This window comes from Anolis carolinensis, chromosome 4 (assembly GCF_035594765.1).
Source record: "Anolis carolinensis isolate JA03-04 chromosome 4, rAnoCar3.1.pri, whole genome shotgun sequence".
Taxonomy (NCBI): domain Eukaryota; kingdom Metazoa; phylum Chordata; class Lepidosauria; order Squamata; family Dactyloidae; genus Anolis; species Anolis carolinensis.
In genome coordinates this window covers 209,461,844-209,481,978 of record NC_085844.1, presented here as the reverse complement: position 1 = coordinate 209,481,978, position 20,135 = coordinate 209,461,844, and the positions used below count along the sequence as shown (strand labels likewise).

The 20,135-nt window shown below is 38.0% G+C and overlaps 1 protein-coding gene across 3 annotated transcripts in view; it reads left to right on the top strand.

Moving 5' to 3' along the window:
- Positions 1–19,865, top strand: part of syt6 (synaptotagmin 6) — a 189,642-nt gene extending 169,777 nt beyond the window's left edge. For all 3 annotated transcript variants that reach the window (XM_062978667.1, XM_062978669.1, XM_062978668.1), the window contains exons 6-7: positions 1,726–1,876; positions 16,306–19,865. In XM_062978667.1, coding sequence (XP_062834737.1) covers positions 1,726–1,876; positions 16,306–16,377 — 223 coding nt within the window. In that variant the 3' untranslated portion in view covers positions 16,378–19,865. The remainder of the gene's footprint in view (positions 1–1,725; positions 1,877–16,305) is intronic.
- Positions 19,866–20,135: the final 270 nt, after the last annotated feature.

Here is a 20,135-nt window from a genome sequence, read left to right as displayed (position 1 = left end):
TGACGTCAGGAGTATTGTGACCAAAACTCTGTCATTATTATTATTATTGTCTTAGGATCATAGAGTTGGAAAAGATCACAAGGGTAATCCAGCATAACCTCCTGCCATGCAGGACTACACAATTAAAGCACTCCTGACAGATGACGATTTCACTTCTGTTTAAAAACCTCCACCATACTTTGAAGCAGCACATTCAACTGTCAAGCAGATCTTATTGTTAGGTTGTTCTTCCTAATATTTAGGTGGGATCTCTTTTCTTGTGATTTGAAAACATTAAAAAATAAAACAGCAAATAGAAAACCCAGCACATCCTCCAAGGGCCATTCTTTTTGAGCAATCAGTATTCCAAGGCCTGGTGAAATAAAAAAACCTATTTCCCAGCAGAAAGATAGCAAAGAGGACACTGGTCTATCATCATATCAGTCACACTCAGAATTTGCCTGCCAAGTTACTCAATTTCATTTGCTACTGTTTCCAGATAGTAAGACACAGGAAAACTTCTGTGGATCAGATAATGATGTCACATCCAGCATTCTAAACTAAATGTTTAGTTAATGGAGCTATAAAAAGAAGGCATAAGTTTGTAGCTGCTATAATCTTTCCTGGAATGTGTTCACTGGTCCTCAATGACAGGCAGAAAATCAACAGGTCCCCCCGCCCCACCGTGGATATGCAATGATGGAATAGTTTCCCCCCTGAGAGTCTATTACACAGATGTTACAGACACAGAACATCTGTAAAGGGAGAAAACCATTGGTTGTTCCGACTGTGCACAGGGAACCTGTTGTATATTGCAATGACTAAAAATAAGTCAAGGTGAGGAAATGTATAGCTATGACAGCTGCTTAGACATCACAAGTCATTAAGAGCCCAGAGAGACAGAACAAGGAAGAGTCAGTGTTCCAAACCCAGAAGCAATGTGGAGTATGTTTAGCAGCTAGATGCAGCTTAAGCAAGAGTATACTTCCAATATTTCATAGAGGAAAACCAGGATACATACAACCACACATCATCAGTGTGAGGTCAAGATGGCTAAAGATATGAATGGGGAAGAACCCATAGGCTAAGAGAGGCTACAGCAGTTGGCTCCATTTTCCCTAGGTAAAGGTAAAGGTTTCCCCTGACGTTAAGTCCAGTTGTGACCGACTCTGGGGGTTGGTGCTCATCTCCATTTCTAAGCCGAAGAGCCGGCCTTGTCCATAGACATCTCCAAGGTCATGTGGCCGGCATGACTGCATGGAGCGCCGTTACCTTCCCGCCGGAGCGGTACCTATTGATCTACTCACATTTGCACGTTTTCGAACTGCTACGTTGGCAGGAGCTGGGGCTAACAGCGGGCGCTTATTCTGCTCCCAGGATTTGAACCTGGGACCTTTTGGTCTGCAAGTTCAGCAGCTCAGCGCTTTAACATACTGTGCCACCAGGGGCCCCATTTTTCCTGTTGAGTGCAAATTACTTTTGTACTTTGAACTCAGTTTGTACCAATAGAAGTAAATTGAGGATTAACAGGGAAAGTGGGAGGAGTATAAAGAAACTGGAACATTTTAAATTGGTTGAAATGATGGAACAGCAGGGGATTAATTAGGATCCCATCAAACTGAGACAACTGGAAGAGGGATGGAAGAAGAGGTGGAAGAAACAGGAGGAAAAGATTTAAATGGTTCAGGTTGCAAAGGAGCTAGAAATGTGTCTTAAACTTGTTTCCCATGTTATTATTACTTTCAGAGTTGGCCATAATGAGATTATTGGAGTTTGTCGTGTAGCAAACAGTGCTGAAGGGCTAGGTCGAGACCACTGGAATGAAATGCTGGCTTACCCACGCAAACCGATTGCACATTGGCACCCACTAGTGGAGGAAAAGAAATCCTATAAGGATGTAAGTAAACTATTTGTTCAAATTTTTATTTACATACATGCTCAATAGCCAGCTTAATAGACTGAAATTTCAAATTGCTACTTTTTTCTTTTGAAATGTTTTTCAAATGGCTACTTCTTTCTTTTGAATTTGTAAAAGAGCTGGTTATACAGTAACATGCGCTGCACATCTGTTTTGGATGCTTGTTTAGAGATACTTTGGTCAGGTTTCTCTAGTTCTTACTTGGAGCCTTCATTCATGTTCAGCAGACAATGCCTAGTGCCAGACTGCGGAACCCATGGTCTTTGAAACTAGAATTGCAGCAAAGAATCTGCAGAACGAGCTAAAATAACAGAGCTATGCAGAAACAGAAGCAGATTAATCTAAAATCCAAAACACTCATAGTTTTCAAATACGTGTTGGCCACAAGGCAGAAATAACTACAAAGCATGAAGTGGAAAGCCTCAAACCAAGCATTTGTACTTCCTAAGGCTTACTGAATGTCAAAGAAAAACATATCAGCACAAAGAAAAATCAATACTATATATTTTTGATAATTTTTATTCAGAAAAGCTAACATCAAACCTACAAACAGACAAAAAAGCAAGAACATAAATCATAATACAAAATACAAATACAAGAGCAGTAAATATACATTTTCTTATTATAAAAAACACACTACTACATTCCCTAGAAGCCCCCCCCCTCTCTCTCTGTCACTCACACACACATTAAACATTCACTACACATAAATCTACAGTGCCTAATCTAAGGGCTTTACACTCTCTGCCTGGTGGTTTTATTTTGTCATTTTTCTACTCAAATAATAGAAGAAAAACTATTAATACATCCAATCCCCATTAGGTGACACTCTATAATTCCAAAAACCCATCATAGAGGTTTGACACAATCTTTGTGAAAGGAAAGTAATAAATAAGTTCCAGGTTTTCTTGAAATTGTCTCCTTAATCAACATTATGAGCTAGTCCATTTCTGCTAATTCGCACATCTTATATATCTATACTATATTTTAAAATGCCTCTCTTTTAAGATGTATAAATCCATGTGCTCGAACATAGAATCAAAATGCTTGTGTGCTGTTTAATGGAGCCAAAACAGTACAGAATTTTTTATTGATCTATCAAGTATTTTAAATAATTCTTAAAAAGAAACACTTTGGACTCCTCTTTGGGGTGGTGACATGATTTGAAATACATATTTATGAACCAATTTCAACCCAACACCTTTCTGTAGAAATTGCAAACTGTTTTCTGTGGGTTTTTTAAAAAAGAGGAATTATTGCATGACACAAGTTTACACAAAATAAACAATGTTGCATAAAAATAGTTATGCAACATTTAGTTTTAGTCATGCACAGCACTTTTGTTGTGCAATATTTTTGTTGTGAAACATTGTTTTTAATGTAGCAAACAGACATAATAGTAAATCCCTGAAATTTCATATTGGAATCCATCCCTACCAGAAGATTGAAAAGATCAATGATCAAGAAAAGATCCTGGACAGCAACTAGCCAAGCACAAAGGAATCTAAACTGAATGTACACAATCAACCGATATGATGTTTCCATTAGATAATGGAGCCCAAACAATGTAGTCTATGGTTCACTGAGTGCAAGGATTATGAAAAGCATAAACAGTAGCATTCTATCCTGCTTTCAGCAGAGACCATGTGCTTTATTGATGCAACGTGAATGTGAACCACATCCTATCCCCAGGCTTCTTTTCTTCAGCTAACCTGTTAGAGACTCAAGTAGAGCTGTATCAATAAAACTATCTTTCAATAAGCTGTGCTTCACTTTGAACTGCATTTTTCAGCACTTTGAACTGCATTCTTCCCCTCCCCTCCCTCTTCTTTCTCTGTCATATGTTAATCTGATGACTTCCTATATTATTGCTTTTAGCAAAGATGTCCCATAAAAATTCATGAAAACTCTTGTAGTGCAGATTGTATGGCTCACCCAGCCCGCACTTTATGCAATGATAAGAGTGAGGGACAATTATGATGGATAGGATGCTGGTTGTTGTGTGCCTTTCAATATTCATTTTTGTTTTTTAAAAAAGAGCAATCTATGATGAACTACTAATGCAGATCTATTATTAATGCCATTTAATGCATGCACTATGTTTGAAATGCAGGATAGGGGAATCTTCAATCCTCCAGATGTTTAGGACTACAACTTTCTTCATTTCTTATCATTGAGCATGCTGGCTAATGCTTTGGGGACTTGAGTCACATCTAGAGAACAAAAGGTTATCTAACAGTTTAAAAATATGTATTCATAAAATATTGTATACATACATTTTTAAATGCCCTTACATGAAACCTTCAAGAAATACGTGGTTTACTGTTGTTTACCATAAAGAGTTATAAACAAACAATTCCGATGATGTAATGGGGCTTCCCATCACATCATGACAAATCTGTCTGGTTTGATTTTTTTTCCAGGTCCCCTGAGTTCATTGGGACTTACTACCAAGTTAGTACAGACAGGACTGTTGATAGACTTCCAACAATTATTGGTCAGCAAGAAAGATGCACATGGCTGGCAATATTAATGTGCAATCATCATTCAGTAAAGAAAAAGTTAATCATACAACTTTAAATGCCCCCTCACACACACACACACATCATAAGGAATCTATTTCCACAAGAGTTGTATTCAGTCCTGCTGTTCTACCATTCACATGAGGTTGTATGATCCAGCAGACATCCATAAAATTGGAAGAAGTAGTTGAAATTCCCCCTACCACATCTTTCTTTTTCCAAAGAAACAACCAAACCTGTTGAGTAGATTTTGATAGATGTGAGAATTGCAGTGAGAAAGGGAGATTTTCTGAAACCACTTCTGCTAGAACCAAAATCAAACTAAACCCAGATACAAACAAAGCCCTTGCTTGAACAGATGAACAGAACTGGATTTAATCCAAGTAGTTTAATTTCTATCCAGGTTGCAGCTGTTATTATAAAGACACAAAGTAGAATCGATTTAGACTATCTGAACCACAAAAAAAGGATGGGATGGTGCCAAAATTTGGGACTGCATTAGCAGGAGGCCATCTGGGGAAGAGTAGCAACCTCCATAAAGCCTAGTCAGGATTAAAGCCTTACTCAGCCTCATTTAAATTGGCATTTTCACAGGTGCTAATTACCATCACAAACCTTCACCTTTAGGTCCAAGTACAAAATGTCCTCCTTTGATCTACTTTTTCTAAGGCAAACTCTTAGCAACATGCAGGATGGGGGGACGTATTCATGAATAAATGAATAAATGAAAATCCCAAACCTCTAAACCAAGTGCTGCAGAACATGCAGATTCTTTGAGGTTATGGGAGAGAATTTGAACCAGATGTTACAGATGTTGAGGGTGGCATCCTGATGAGGACCAATTAAGAATTTGTAGACAATAAGCAAGATGAACAAAGACAAAGAACATTCCCATAAGTTCAGCATGCATCATTATGTTGTTCTAAAAACAACTGCTGCAGTCTTACCAAAAATAAACTGCACATTTAACTGATATGCATAGCATTACTGAACATCTGGATACTTATATGTGCATATGCAAGACAACTGGTGTTAAAGCCTGCTGTACTCTTCAGTTTGCTCATAAGAGCTCTGGACTGTCAATTGGATTTGCTACTTAAAGATATAACATAATGGAGTATTTCTGTTCACATGGAATTAATGGGAAAATATCTTCCAATAACAGAAGATATAGCTGGTCTATTAGGATAATGAGAAATTCATATATGGTGGCACAGAGCCAGGAATGGTGAACTATGCCCCTTCCATACCCATCTGCCTCGCCTCTCACCTTTCCTTCTCCCTTGGCTGTCTCGCCATGTTTTTCCATCCTTGTCATCTATGACCAACCACTGCACCTTCTCCATTTTTTCTCCCCTACTTGTATTACCATAAATCTCTCTGTAAACTAGCATTGGCTGCACCAGTGATCTGATCAATGTGAAGTTGCAGGTGTGTCTGGACTGCAGGGACTGCATATCTGACTCTTCAAAACCCGTCTTTTGATTTATTCTTGAAGCAATCAAAGAGTGCACTTACACCGCAAAACTAATGCAGTTTGACATCACTTTAACTGTCATGGCTCAATACTATGCCATTGTGGAAGCTGTGGTTTTACAAGGTCTTTAGCTTTCCCTGCCAAAGAGTGATGGTGCCTCATCAAACTACAGCAGCCAGGATTCCATAGCATTGAGCCATGGCAATTTAAGTGGTGTCAAACTGCATTAAACATACAGTATAAATCAGGAATGGGCAAACTTCAGCCCTCCAGGTGTTTTGGACTTCAACGTCCACAATTCCTAACAGCTGGTAACCTGGCTGGGATTTCTGGGAGTTGAAGTCCAAAACATCTGGAGGGCCACAGTTTGCATCCACCTGGTATATGTGCACCTAAAGAGATCTTTTTGTAATAATCATGATTATCCCCAACATTGGGGGTGCAGGATATATGTGCTCCTGTTATTTTTGGACTATAACATTCATTAGCCCAACCCAACATAGACAATAGTGAAGGGTCATAGGATCCCTGCAGTTAGCAGGAATGGTCCCTTTATCTATTTTTCATCAACATCAAAATCCAGCATCTGGACTGAGCAGTTAAACTGAGCAGTTAAAATAATATCTCATTGTTCTGAGTTGTTATTTCAATCCAAATATTCCAAGGTATCAGGTAAGGGTTATTTTTATTTTTAAAAACCAATATTTGTTAAAGCTGCTTTCTGTTTTCTTTCAAATACTAATGGGAAAAGGGCTCAACAGAGATTTGTGAAGGGTGAATTTAACCATGTCTGGCATTGCAGATTCACATTATTATCATCTCAATGCCATAAAACATGTCTAAAATTTAATAAGGCCTGTTCAGTCTTTGGGGCCATGGCATTTATTTGTTTAAAACAATGCACTATCTGGTTAATGAATGCCAGTTACATCCAGAGACCAATACACCACTCTATTGCTTATTACAATATTGTTTCTCCTCTCCCCTCCCACTACATATCCTAGTACTGCGTATCCTCAACACTGTAGGGATACAGATTACAATTGTTAGAACTTGGAAGGTTAATCTGAAGCCAACAGCTCCCAGAGGTCCTCAGACAGCTCTGCTTAAAAAGTTATATTTTGAAGCTTTTAGAATTCCCCAGCTAGCATAGCCATCTTTTTTGGGGGGAGAGGGGGGTTGCAGTCCAAAAATTAGCTTTTCTGAACTCTGCTATGGATATATGAGACAGTAACGCCTTTCTAGGATTTCAGAGCTGTGCTAAAAAATCATTAATCATCTTATCACATTGAGAAATTTCCCAGTCGTAGGACACTTCAGCCTCTTTTCAAGCACGGAGAGGCACTGAAGCTCATCACGTGAGTTAAACTACTTCTGGCTGCCATGCACAGCCCTCTGTGGTTGAAAAGAGTCAGAAGTGTCCTAAAAGGAGGGAATTCCGGCACTCTGACTTCATCACATTGAGAAATTTCCCCCTTGTAGTCCTAGCTTTAGACTCTCAACAAAAACTCTAAAATTAACCCACTGGCTGGGTTTAGGCATGTGATAATAAATAACTGAATTGTTAAGAAACCACAGGATTATTTAACCAGGGATGGGGAATCCCACAGTGGTCCCTACCCCACCTATAAGCTTCCTTTGTTATCTCCAGTCAGCGATTGGAAATAAAGATGCTATAAAGAGAAAGCTATTGATTAACAGTGTTTGTCCATTATCTCCTCCTCAAATAATTCTCAAAAAGCATAAAAGAAGAAGCTCTTCAATTTCACTGAAAATACGAATTGTGTTCCAGCTCTCATTCATTGGGATAATATATCAATAATAATAATAACTCTATTTTTGTACCCCACCTCCATCTTCCTGAAGGGACTCGGGGAGGCTAACATGGGTCCAAGCCCAGGTACTGTAATTACAACAGAACAAAATAAAATACATACATAACATACATCATCAGCAGGTAAAAAATGCAACAAGGTAAAAACACAATTATACACAGTGACATGATAAAACAATAAAATAGTAACAATAGCATAGTAAAACATAGTTTAAAAGCAAAACAGGAATTTTCTTCTTATATCTAAAATGAAAATGGTGGAGTCAAAGGAACAATTGCTCCCCCTTTTTCTTATTTTTTTTGGCCTTATTTGACTTTTTTAATAAAGCTTAAACAAATCCCATTCCCTCAAATTCTCCCCCAAACCTTCTTCTTTATATATTCAAACTCAGTATCTGATTCCAGGGGGGGGGGGGGGATCTCAATATTATATATTTTATAGCACAGCAGGCATGTAATGGTATTTAACATTTGACAGGTTACTACTACTTTTGGTATGGGAGACAAAGAGGTTAATTTAGAATATGGTGAACACATTTGTTAAAAGTCTGGAAATATTTGAAAGCTCATTATAAATGGCATATACTAACAAAGAGCAGTCAAAAGTTTTCTTTTTCTTTTAAGCTCAGTTTTTGTCAGATCTCAGAATCCAACATTCAGAGTCAAAACCTGAGTTCTGACATCTACTGAAATTATTTACAATTTCCCTTGCAGCTGTACTCTTGACCTTTCTTTTCTGAATCCTTCCAAACCTGTGAATGGCAGTTTTAATTAAAAGAGATGAAGAGATTTCATCAGCACAAATCTCATTCTTACTGTACTCTTCAATATAAATAACTTTTCATCCTGTTCAAGTGCCCATTTTGTTGCTAACCAATCTTTTGCTGAGCAATCTACTCAATCATCTTTCACTTGTTGCTTGTTTTCAACAACATTTAATTCAGTTCTCCATTCTACATCCTATTCGATTTCTTTATCGCTTTCTTCCATGGTTTGCTGACCATTTTGTTGATAGATTCTGTATATGAACCTGAACTGCCTTATCTTTTTTATGCATTGATTTTATTCTCCGATCTTCTATTCTATTGTCCTTTGTTCTCCTAGTCCTAGCTCACTTTTTAAAACTCCCATTTTATCCTCTTCCTGTCTGATCTGTTGCCTTTAACTATGAGCCCTTCCAAACAGACCCTATATCCCAGAATCTGGTCCCAGGTTTTCTGTTTATCTCGGATTATTTGGCAGTCTGGACTCATATAATCCAGTTTAAAGCAGAAAACCTGGAATCAAATCCTGGAATATATGGTGCATGGAAGGGTCCTTAGTTCCTTCCCTCTTGACATTTATTTGGTTACTTCTCTCACTTCTTTTAAAATATATATTTTAGCAACACTTCCTCTCCCCCATGTGCTTCCAGGTGGGAGTCTCAAATAACTTTCTGTACTTGAAGTTGAATCCACACCTGCAAATTAATTCATCCTTACCTTGAGCCCATTTCTAGTTGAACACACAACGTTCCTCTGACTTTGAAGTGGAAGTATTTCTTTTAGATGCAATTATTTATTTGTTTTAAAGTTTTTTTTACTGTACAGTTTCTAAGAAATTTTTTTTAACATGTGTGTACTATGCTGCAAATCAGAATGGAATCAGTGGGACTTACTCCTAAATAAGAGGATGCAGAATAAATTGGAGAATAAATTCCTATGGACCCAGCTGGAAATAGATTCAAAGAAATATGGGGTGGATTGGGCTCTAATTTTTGCTGGATTAGATAGGGCCGACAGATTTTCAAACTAGCTGTTCCATTCTGTAGGGTTTCTTTTCCAATCCTATTAATCTTGAGGAAAGATCATGTGGGAAGAATTTTAAATACTGTGACCAAAATAGAATGAGAAGTTCTTATATTCTTCCCAACAGACATGAGCACATTTATACACACATGCAGGATGGAGAGTTTCAGAGAGGAAAGAAAAGGAAAGCTATTGGGAACTCATTGGGAACTTAATACAGAGTACTAGTAAAGAAATCTTGGGTGCAGGTATGTATATTCAAATACCCAAAGGAAAAGAAAGGAAAGGAATGATAGGAAAGGAAAGGAAAGGATAGGATAGGATAGGATAGGACAGGAGTGTGAAGGAATCAAGCAACTGAGCCATATACAAAACAGCCAGTGGGAGTGCAAGTAGGCAGTTAGAATGAAAGGAGAACAAGAGAAGTATTCATTCATATGACTATGCAGAGAGATGTACTGTATATCTGTAATTATGCCAAGAAGAAGGAAAAACACTACCGCTGTGGTTGTGTAACTGAAAATAATCCAATACACTGAAGACATGATCATAGTACAAATGCCCTTTTGTAACAATGTGACTTCCAAGTGTGGCAACAGTGTGGGTTTCAAAGACCAATTTGGATGGGAACACGTGCATGTGACCTTAACGGGATCAAACAGGGGCAGAATACTGTGTGCTGGAACTGGGACATAGCCCTCAGGTGAATTCAGTTTATGTTTCTTTCTGATTGTGTTCTCTTCTTTTGTACATTGACATAAAGCTTCTTATACTGTTTCTTTTGCTTATGGCTTCTTCGATTATATGTCTAGAGACAAATGTTTCTAAATTCTTGTTTCTAGCAAAAACATTAAATGTGAGTGGGGGGGGGGGCGGAGATGATACTTATCCAGATGTGGTTTCAGCAATGTGCTAATGAAATTGCCCTTCTGATTGCTCATGTTAAATAGTTATCCATTTATTTATTTATTTATTTATTTAATATATATCCTGCCCATCTCTCAATGTGAAACCCAAGGCATCTTATGACTTTATCACAGGGTGATTTTTAGTATCCTAGGACATTTCCTCACCAGTCCAAAGATAGATGTGCATGGTGCTCATCACACAATGTCGCTGGACTTATACAGGAGGCCACACTCACAAATGGAGGGGAAGCATCTTAGGAAGCTTTCCTCCAAATATGGGAGCCTTCCCGTGTTGTGCTGGCTCCAATGGAGCCAGCATGGATCTGTACCACTTTAGTGATGCTTCCCCTGTGTGATAGGGGAAGCGTCACTGTGATACTCATCCCTTCTGTTTCACCACGGAGGCTAGTGAAACGACTCAGTTCTGGAGTCCCCTGTGTGACAAAGTCCTTACAGAAAAAATTAAAACAATATTACACTAAATTGATATCTAGTGCAAAAGTAAAAAAGAAACAATTCAATAAATAAATATTTTAAGAATCAATCTAATGCAATTTCAAAACATTAAAAATAATGGAGACAATTAACCACAGCACACCTATATTTGAGGAAATGCTCCTTCTTCTATGTGTTTTCCCAAGGACTGAGATCTGCTATGAGGGGGCTCCACCAGTGAGTTCAATATCCTGTGCAGGAGCATAGAAGAGAGCCTTCTCAGGCAGTTGTGGAACTTGGTGGCTTATTAAGGTCTTTGAGCAAGACTAATGCATCTCAAATATGTACATAGTTTTAAAACTTTTTAAAAAATCTTTGAAATCTGGTTTAACTTGTGATTCATTTTAATGTGCTTTTAGTTTAATCTAATTAGTTGTATTGTTTTCAATGGCTTTACCTTTTGTTTTAATGCTATCTGTAAGCCACCATGAGATCTTTTTGATATAGGGCAGGGTAGAAATATTGTGTGAAGACCACTGTGGTGTGGTGCTTTGAGTGTTGCACTGCTGTCTATGGAAACCAACTGTGAAATCACACTTTTTCAGCCTCAGAAAGGAAAGGCAAACATCCTCTGAAGAAAACCTGCCCAGAAAATCCTGCGATAAGTTCACCTTAGAGTTGTAGTGAGTAAAAAACAACTTGAAGGAACATAACAAAAATGTTTTAATATCTCTACATTAATAATTCAATCCATACTCCAAGAAATAATGCTGGACTGCTAACTGGAGGGAAGGATATTTATTAGAGGCAAAGATGAAGTACTTTGGCCACATAATGAGAAGACAAGAAAGCTTGGAGAAGAGAATGATGCTGGGGAAAATGGAAGAGGGGCCGACCAAGGGCAAAATGGATGGATGATATCCTTGAAGTGACTGGCTTGACCTTGAAGGAACTGGGGGTGGCAACGGCTGACAGGGAGCTCTGGTGTGGGCTGGTCCATGAGATCATGAAAAGTCGAAAGCAACTGAACGAATAAACAACAAACATTAATAAATATTTTAAAATGTCGTCTTCAACCACCAGCTAACAACTGATATTCTGTCAAAATATAAAAAAATTTTTACTTGACTGTGAAATGGATAGAGAACCCACTGAGATGTTCTCCCATGTTCTCAGTAAATATATTTGCCTGCTAAATGCTTCAGCTAGGGCTGGAAATGTCTTACTTGTGGACCAATGCAGACTTTACGGCCTCTTAATTCCTATCTCTAGAATCTTACAGTGCTGCAACTTGTTAAACCATTCCTCACTGACCATTCTTTGGGTATTAATTATATGCCTAAATACTTTAAAGGTACAAGATCCTGTCTGATCTGAGAAGCTAAGCAGGGTCAGCCTTGATTAGTACTTGGATGGGAAAATGATGATGAACATCAGGGAGCTATAGGCTGTATTGCAGAGGAAGTAACTGCCAAAACCACCAATGAATACTTCATGTATAAGAAACTCCTATGAAATTTATGGGGTTGCCATAGGTCAACAGGCAACATGGAGGCACATACACACACAATATGTTCCCTTACTGCAGAGCTGATGGTGGGAGTTTTTGCACAAACTGGAAAAAGAGAAGGCCTGAATTTATATCCCTTTTCCTTCTGTACTGAAGAAAAGAAAGAATTGGGTTTGCAAATCTATCTGCTTTTGGCTGTGACTCCATTCACTAATGGAATATGGCCCCCAACAGATTTCAGCAGCGGTAATGAAGACCTCAACATAAAAAGTAGGCTAGGCAGTTTCCACTCTACTTTATATTCACACTCACTGTTTTCATTTTTCAGATTCAGCAAAGTAGCATAATAATGATTTATTCTCACAGTGCTGAGATACAGACATATTAGGTATTTGCATACAAACACTCTAGGAACACTAATCTTTCATTAGGATGCTTATATTACTGTGGAACTCAACATTAAAAGTTCAATATATGCAATAATTCGGAGATACCATAGACAGCTGAAAAAACAATTGTTCTCTCTCCAATCTAATCAGACATTTCGGATAGAAATAAATAGCTATATTGATCATGCTAATGCTAAAACTTTTTAATCATCCAAAGGGAGGCATTCAAAACAGAGGTACCCACAGTTGGTTAGTTATTGAAATATTTCTGCATCACTTGGCATTGACTTTGTGGGGGTTCAGTGCCATAAACCCTTCCTCTCGCAGCAATCTATACCACACTTTAAAAGGGTTATCTGTCTGTTATGCTACACAAATCTACATGCCAGATCACATTAATCATATTTGAAGTCTTAGTGAATGGGACACCATAGTAAGCTTTGGGACCTATTGTCTCAGCTACCTCAGGTACATCCCAAAAACATGTGAAATATTTTCTATTACTAAAGCAGTAGCAATATCAAAATTAAGTAAATCCTCGGGACCAGGTGGATTGTCAGTGATTTATTACAAGAAATTTGAAAATGAACTAATCCATGCAGGAGTTATTCAACTCGGAGCCAAGCAACTATAGACCAACATCTTTATTAAATAATGATTATAAAACATTCACAACAGTTTTAGCAGAAAGACTAAAATTTTCTAGATAAATTTATACAAGAAGATCAGGCAGACTTTATTCCTAAAAGACATATTCAGGGAAATCTGAGAGTGGTCTTGGTGTCACGCCCCTGGCTGCGAGAGCACTGGAAACCAATACACTGAGGCCAATAACAGTCTAATATCTTTATTAAGGAATTAGTAAATTAGAACAAAAATAAGCAGATAATATAGTTCATCAATAGACCTTTCAGGGAAGGTCAAATATAGTCCAGAAATATTTTGTCCAGTGTATAATATTAGAGTTCGAAGTTATAATCCAAAACTGAAACATACTCAAACTTCCAAGCAGTTTGAGTGGGAAAAACATCCAAGATTTTACTAGAGTTCAAAGTAAGTCCAAGGCAAGGAATTGAAGACAAGACTGGATACTTGACACGATGATATAAGGCTGGAATCACAGCGAAACAATACAAGGAACACGGCAAGGCAAGGCACAACAAGACTGGAAGGTAGCGGACTTAAACGCAGTCCACACTTGGCTGGAAACGAAGCTAATCCTTCGAACTGACTCGTTGACTCCGCGCTGACTACCCAGCGCACAGAACTTTTAAGGAACTTCAAATCTCTGCACAGAGCAGGTGTCCAACTACTCTTTTCCCAAGGGAAAAGAGCTAAAACAAACATCTCCACCAGATGCGATCGTCCCCGAGAGTTCTCAGGGGAAAATGGTTAATCAAGAGATTCCCTTGCGGCTAATCTCGCACTTCGTCTTTGTCCCGCTCTCCCCTGCCTGTCTGTTTGCACAAACATTCTTCGATCAAAGGGGGGAGAGCTGGGAAGAGAAGACTCCATTCCAAGGTCCTTTTTAATGAGCACTGAACTGGAATTGTCAATAGGGAACATCTGGAACGGGGCAGAGTCTTGCTGAATTGGCACTAAACCTGTTTCCTCATTGCTATTGTCCACAATGGAGTCAGGTTCACAGCCCGGGGGTCCATGGGACATCACACTTGGACACAATTGAATACCTAGATTAGTGATTCTCAACCTATGGGTCCCCAGGTGTTCTGGCTTACAACTCCCAAAAATCCCAGCCAGTTTACTAGCTGTTAGGATTTCTGGGAGTTGAACGCCAAAACATCTGGGGACCTATAGGCTGAGAACCACTGACCTAGATAAACAATGAAAGAAGAGCAGCACTGATGGTCAGAGATGCAGAAAAAGCATTTGATAACTGAAATTGGGAGTTCTTACAACTCTCAAAAAATGGAATTTGGAACTACAGTAGAGTCTCACTTATCCAAGCCCAAACGGGCTGGCAGAAGCTTGGATAAGCAAATATCTTGGATAATGAGGAGGGATTAAGGAAAACCCTATTAAACATCAAATTAGATTATGATTTTACAAATTAAGCACCAAAACATCATGTTATACAACAAATTTGACAGAAAAAGTAGTTCAATATGCAGTAATGTTATTTTGTACTTACTGTATTTACGAATTTAGCACCAAAATATCACGATATATTGAAAACATTGACTACAAAAATGGCTTGGATTATCCAGAAGCTTGGATAAGCGAGGCTTGGATAAGTGAGATTCTACTGTAATATAATAAAATGAATTAGAGCAATTTACAAAACACAAAACTCCAACATTTTAGTGAATGGAGAATTTTCTAAAGAATGTAAAATTCAAAAGAGCAAAGATGCCCATTGCCCCTGTTATTCATCTTGGCATTTGAAGTGTCATTAAGGAATATACCTGACCCCAGAAAAACTAGCTAAAATGTATAAAGGAAGAAAAGTGCTGGAAATGTAAAGAACAAGAAGGAACTTTCTTCCACGTGTGGTGGTCCTGTAAAAAAGCAAGAGAATTCTGGAACAAGGTACAAAAAAATTGCAAGAAATTTTTCAATCAAAGATGCAATTGGAGCCTCAATTATTTTTACTGGGAATGTCAAATAAACTAACAAAATCATTAAACTATAAAGTATTGCATTACATGATAATAGCAGTAAGGATATTATATGCACTGTTTTGGAAGAAGGCTGACCTCCCAACAATAGAATAATTGATTGTTAAAGTTTTTAAAATAGTGGAATGGACAAATTAGCAATGATGAACAAAGAAAAAACACAAAAAAACTTTAGCAAGATGATTTCTAAACTTATATAAAAAAGAAAGGGGAAAGTTTTTATAGATGACTTCATAATTTAATCTGTTAGAATCTGTGTAGGGAATTTATAAATAACTATAGGCTAGAATGAAAAATAGAAAAAGAATGTAATAGGAAGTAAGAATGGAATTATATATGAATGTCTCCAAACCAAGGGATGGAAAATCACCAAAATTGGAGGGGTGGGAAGGTATAACAAATATGAATATTGAATAAATGTTAGGTAGTGTTGTTTTGGTTCATGTATATATGCATGTATATAGATCTGTTTTATTGATTTTTCATGAATATGTAAATTGAAAATAAAAATCATAGAAGGCCTGCCCCTAATATCTGGTTCATTCTTATTCTTTTTAAAAAATGTTTTGAGTATAGCAATGTAAAGTAATGCAGCTTAAGTTTGTCATGAATAATGAATCTTCTCTAAGGATGGAGAAAGTCTGAATTCAGCACATTTGGGGGGGAAAGCTCCTACACACATGTTGGCAAAAACTGTAAGTGCACATATGGGAAGAGATGCATAAATAGCATTACTTCCTCTCCCATTGAAACGGGTGGGACACCCATTTGTGCAAAAAAAAAATCCATCTTGTGCCTGAACACACTGGAGGTTCTCATTCTGAACACTAGTACAGTTTTATGCACTAATATGGTTTGTGCACTTAAGACTTCATTCAATAACCTGCTGCCTTTCCTGTTTCCTCAGTGGCATGGCAGAGCAGCCAGCTTTGACAGCCAAGGTTCCTGCCCCTCTCCCAAACCACCTCCAACGCCATGACACATCAGAAGATGAATACAATGGGACTCAGCCAATTCCTCTCATTTGGGGTTGGTATTTTACCATGTGTCCTGAATTCTAAAGCAACCTGTTGCTGAATAGCTGAAGAACCAGACACCAGAGACTGAGAAGAGTGACAAAAGGCAGCAGAATTGTTTTGTGGTCATATTTGTCTTAGTTATTTATGTCTCTCAAGGTGATGTTCTCTGTGGTTTTTACTTTTTGGACATAGCTGCCTGGAGGGGAAGAGTTTGACAAATGAGACATAGGCTGGAATTCTGGCCTGTAAAATAACATGTAAAATAGCTATTTGTTCATGTGTGAAAAAGGATGAATAGTAGAGAAGTATTGACATTATGTTGGTTTAAGGTAGAGAGTGAGCTTGAAAACATGAGAAGGCTTAGGTAAGACTCCTTGTGTCATGTGAAGACCCTTTGTTATTGTACACAGTGACACATTACAAGTTTTCTTCTTCATAATGTGATGTTCATGGAGTCTGTGAAATGTGCATCCCAGCCTGCCCTATGGTGTTTTTTAAAGAGTTGCTAATTCCTCAGGGAAAAAATTAACAATTTTTCTGTATTTATGTTCTCTTGAGAACCTTTTGCATGAGCTCTGTTGCTTTGGGTCCTGCCCAGTCCTGCTGCTGTTCAAGAACTGGTCACAGCTTTGTGATTTAAACATCAGTCCCTCCCTTCCAAAACCTCTTGATTCCTGCCCATATTCCTGTTTTTCTTGAAAATTCTGAAAATGGATGAATTTGCAAAATTGTTGTGCTCTCCTGCACTATTTTGTGAACAAGGATTTTTAACAGAGCCTATTTTTTCTTTGGTCTATCTGCTGCCAGAAAAATAAACTGAAATAATTTGACTCAATCAAGTCAGATCTGTAATATCTGGCACATTCAACTTTCCCTATAAACTTAAAAAGGTAAAAAATAAATTTGCAAAAACTGAAAATACTACTGTATATACTCATGTTTACATAAATTTTATTTTTAGAAATCAACTCAAAAATTCTCTGTTGACTTACCTTAACTCATATTAAAAAAAAGGAGCCATCCACTTCGCTGAGTGAAATAGCAAAAGGTTAGAGCATAGTCTGTTCCTCTCCTCACCCTGCCATGATGCCATTCCTTCCCTTTTTGAATGGCTGGGTAGGGAAATGGCAGCGGCTTCCAGAGGAGGCCAGGCCCCTGAGGCAACATTGATGCTTTCCCCTCGATGGGTCATGCCAAATAACATCCATAATGATGGTCCCCAAACCTGCTCTTGACTTATACATGAGGTCGACATACATGAGTATATATGGTATGATGAAGTAGAGTTCTAAAAATAATTATTTATGACCAGTTCAAATACCTTTGTTTGTCAGATCACAAGGCTGTCACATGGCATTCTTCTTGGCCTGGTCTTGAGGGTGCTAACAACTGCATGATACAATACTGCAGGGACTCCCATTCTATTGCCATTCTGGCTTGCATAGCTAACAGTGCAGTTGCTTTGGGGCGTTTGCTGCTCTTCTCCTTCCCCTGTACTGAATTAGTTTCTTATAGTGCAGTATCCACATGTAACATCCCATGGATTATACAAGACTGACATAGCTATCTCTGGGAACTTAAAGTGTTAGGTTTGTTTGTCTGTCTGAACTACTCTTTCTAGATCACCTTTTTAAACAATTATGTTTATTTTCTCAGGAGGGCAAGCACTGCTACATGTTCCCTCCACAGCCAATCAGCATGACTGCAAGAATCTCATGTTGTGAATTTTAGCAATTGCTTTTTTCAATGCAGTTCCTAAAAGTCAGATTATATTAAATCTATTTCTGCTCAGGCCTGGTACATACTTTACCTCCAGTGTCATGGCAACTTCTATAACATATGTTTCTATGACTCTCTTGGTAATCATTGAAAGAGAACAGAAGTGTTGATGTAGATCCTATCCAAAGCTTGGAAAGGTTACTTTTTGAACATCAACTTCTAGGATCTGTAAGTTAGCATGGTTAATGGCTGTGCGAGCCATTCTGGGAGCTATTGTCCAAAAAAAGGGATGCTTTCCAAGCTCTTCTATCTACACCATTTCCCTAAGTAATATATGTAGATTGGTTAGCACCAACTTTTGGCAAATAGCTAAGATAGGCAGTGGTGAAGTTGAAGGAGCATAGAAGTATCTAGTGCAGATGTTGCCTTGTAATTCAATACATAGAATCAAGTTTTTTAAAAAAACAAACAAAAACAGAATAATAATAATAATAATAATAATAATGCTTTATTTATTGCCCGCCCTATCTCCCTGGAGGGACTCAGGGTGGCTTAAAACAAAATAAAACACAGTAGCAAACATTCAATGCCAATATACCAATACAAGTGATCCCAAATAAAAATGCTAGCTCATAGGACTTTCATTACGCACCATTGTTCATCCTGGTGTTAATAATACTGAATTTTAAACATCAACATCTAAGGAAGCTAAACACATTTAATGAGATCGCAATCCTAGGTCCAGTTCTTCAAAAGAAAAAAGTTGCCAGAGGCAACAATATCCCATACAGCGTTTGGAAAAATGTTTTTTAAAACTTTCATTTCCAGAATCCCTCCCAAACTAGACTGTGCTGATGAACATAATTATGTTTACAGTTCCTCCATTCTTGTGCTCATTCATCTAAATCCAATTGCTAGCAGGGGGTAATCACCAGTGGATCTACCACGGTATTTAACTGCTGCGCTTCCTACAACTGCTCTGAGTTGAATGGAACTCAGTCAGTGCCAAACTAGGGTCTAGTGCCAAACCAGTGTCGGAGCAGTTATAGGAAGTGCAGAGGAGAAATCTGAAATACGCCTGCAGCACTGGATCCTCCAGACAGCCTGGCTGCTGGTTTTAACCAGCAACTGCAGCAACAGAATTTACCTAAATGTTGTCTTGCTATTCAGCAACCAATTCAATGTTTATTCTCTAGCTGGTCAAGCAATTAGCTTTAAGTCATTTTTTTCTATGGTCCTTAACTATGAGATAGATGGCAGCCAATATCTTTTGCTTATAGGTTCTACTATGCTTTCCACTTCATGCATAACAAGCTTTTATATCTTTTGAGTGATATTCGGGAAAAAATTTCTTTTACCTTGAAATGATTATTACCTGGAAAGTAATAATAATAAGTGAGAACACTTCTGTGAAGTCAGAAACGTTCTTACACTGTCATTGTACATTTCTAGTCAACCGGGTTAGGAGAGAATTGAATCCAACAAATTAAATGAGGAGGGGGAACCCTCCCTGAAATCCAACCTTGCCCATTAGCCACACTCTGTGTTAATGTTCTGGCTCACTGATCTATAAACTTTCCAGACTTGTGTATATAACTTTGCAGGGAAATTTTGTTCAGTGAGAGACCAATTTGTTCTAGCTCCTACTACACCTTGTGTCTTAATTTTCTCTGTATGTGCCACATGCTGCAGGAGCATCAGTCTAATAAAATGACTTTTTTGAAACCTCTTGGCTTGGGCAGGTGTATGATTCTTACTCTCTCTCCCTCTCATACACAGTCAGTGATGGAGAAAATCAGATCTGAACTCCCACTAGGAAAAAAAATGAATAAAATAAGGCTGTTGTACTTTACATATGTCCTATCACCTACTGGACAAATTGATAAAACCCAGTAAAGCAAAAAGAAGTAGGAAGAAGAAAATACCATACTACCACTAACAGTGTTGAGAGCCACAGTCCCGATTTTGCCTATGAACAAACAGAGCTGTTGATGACTAG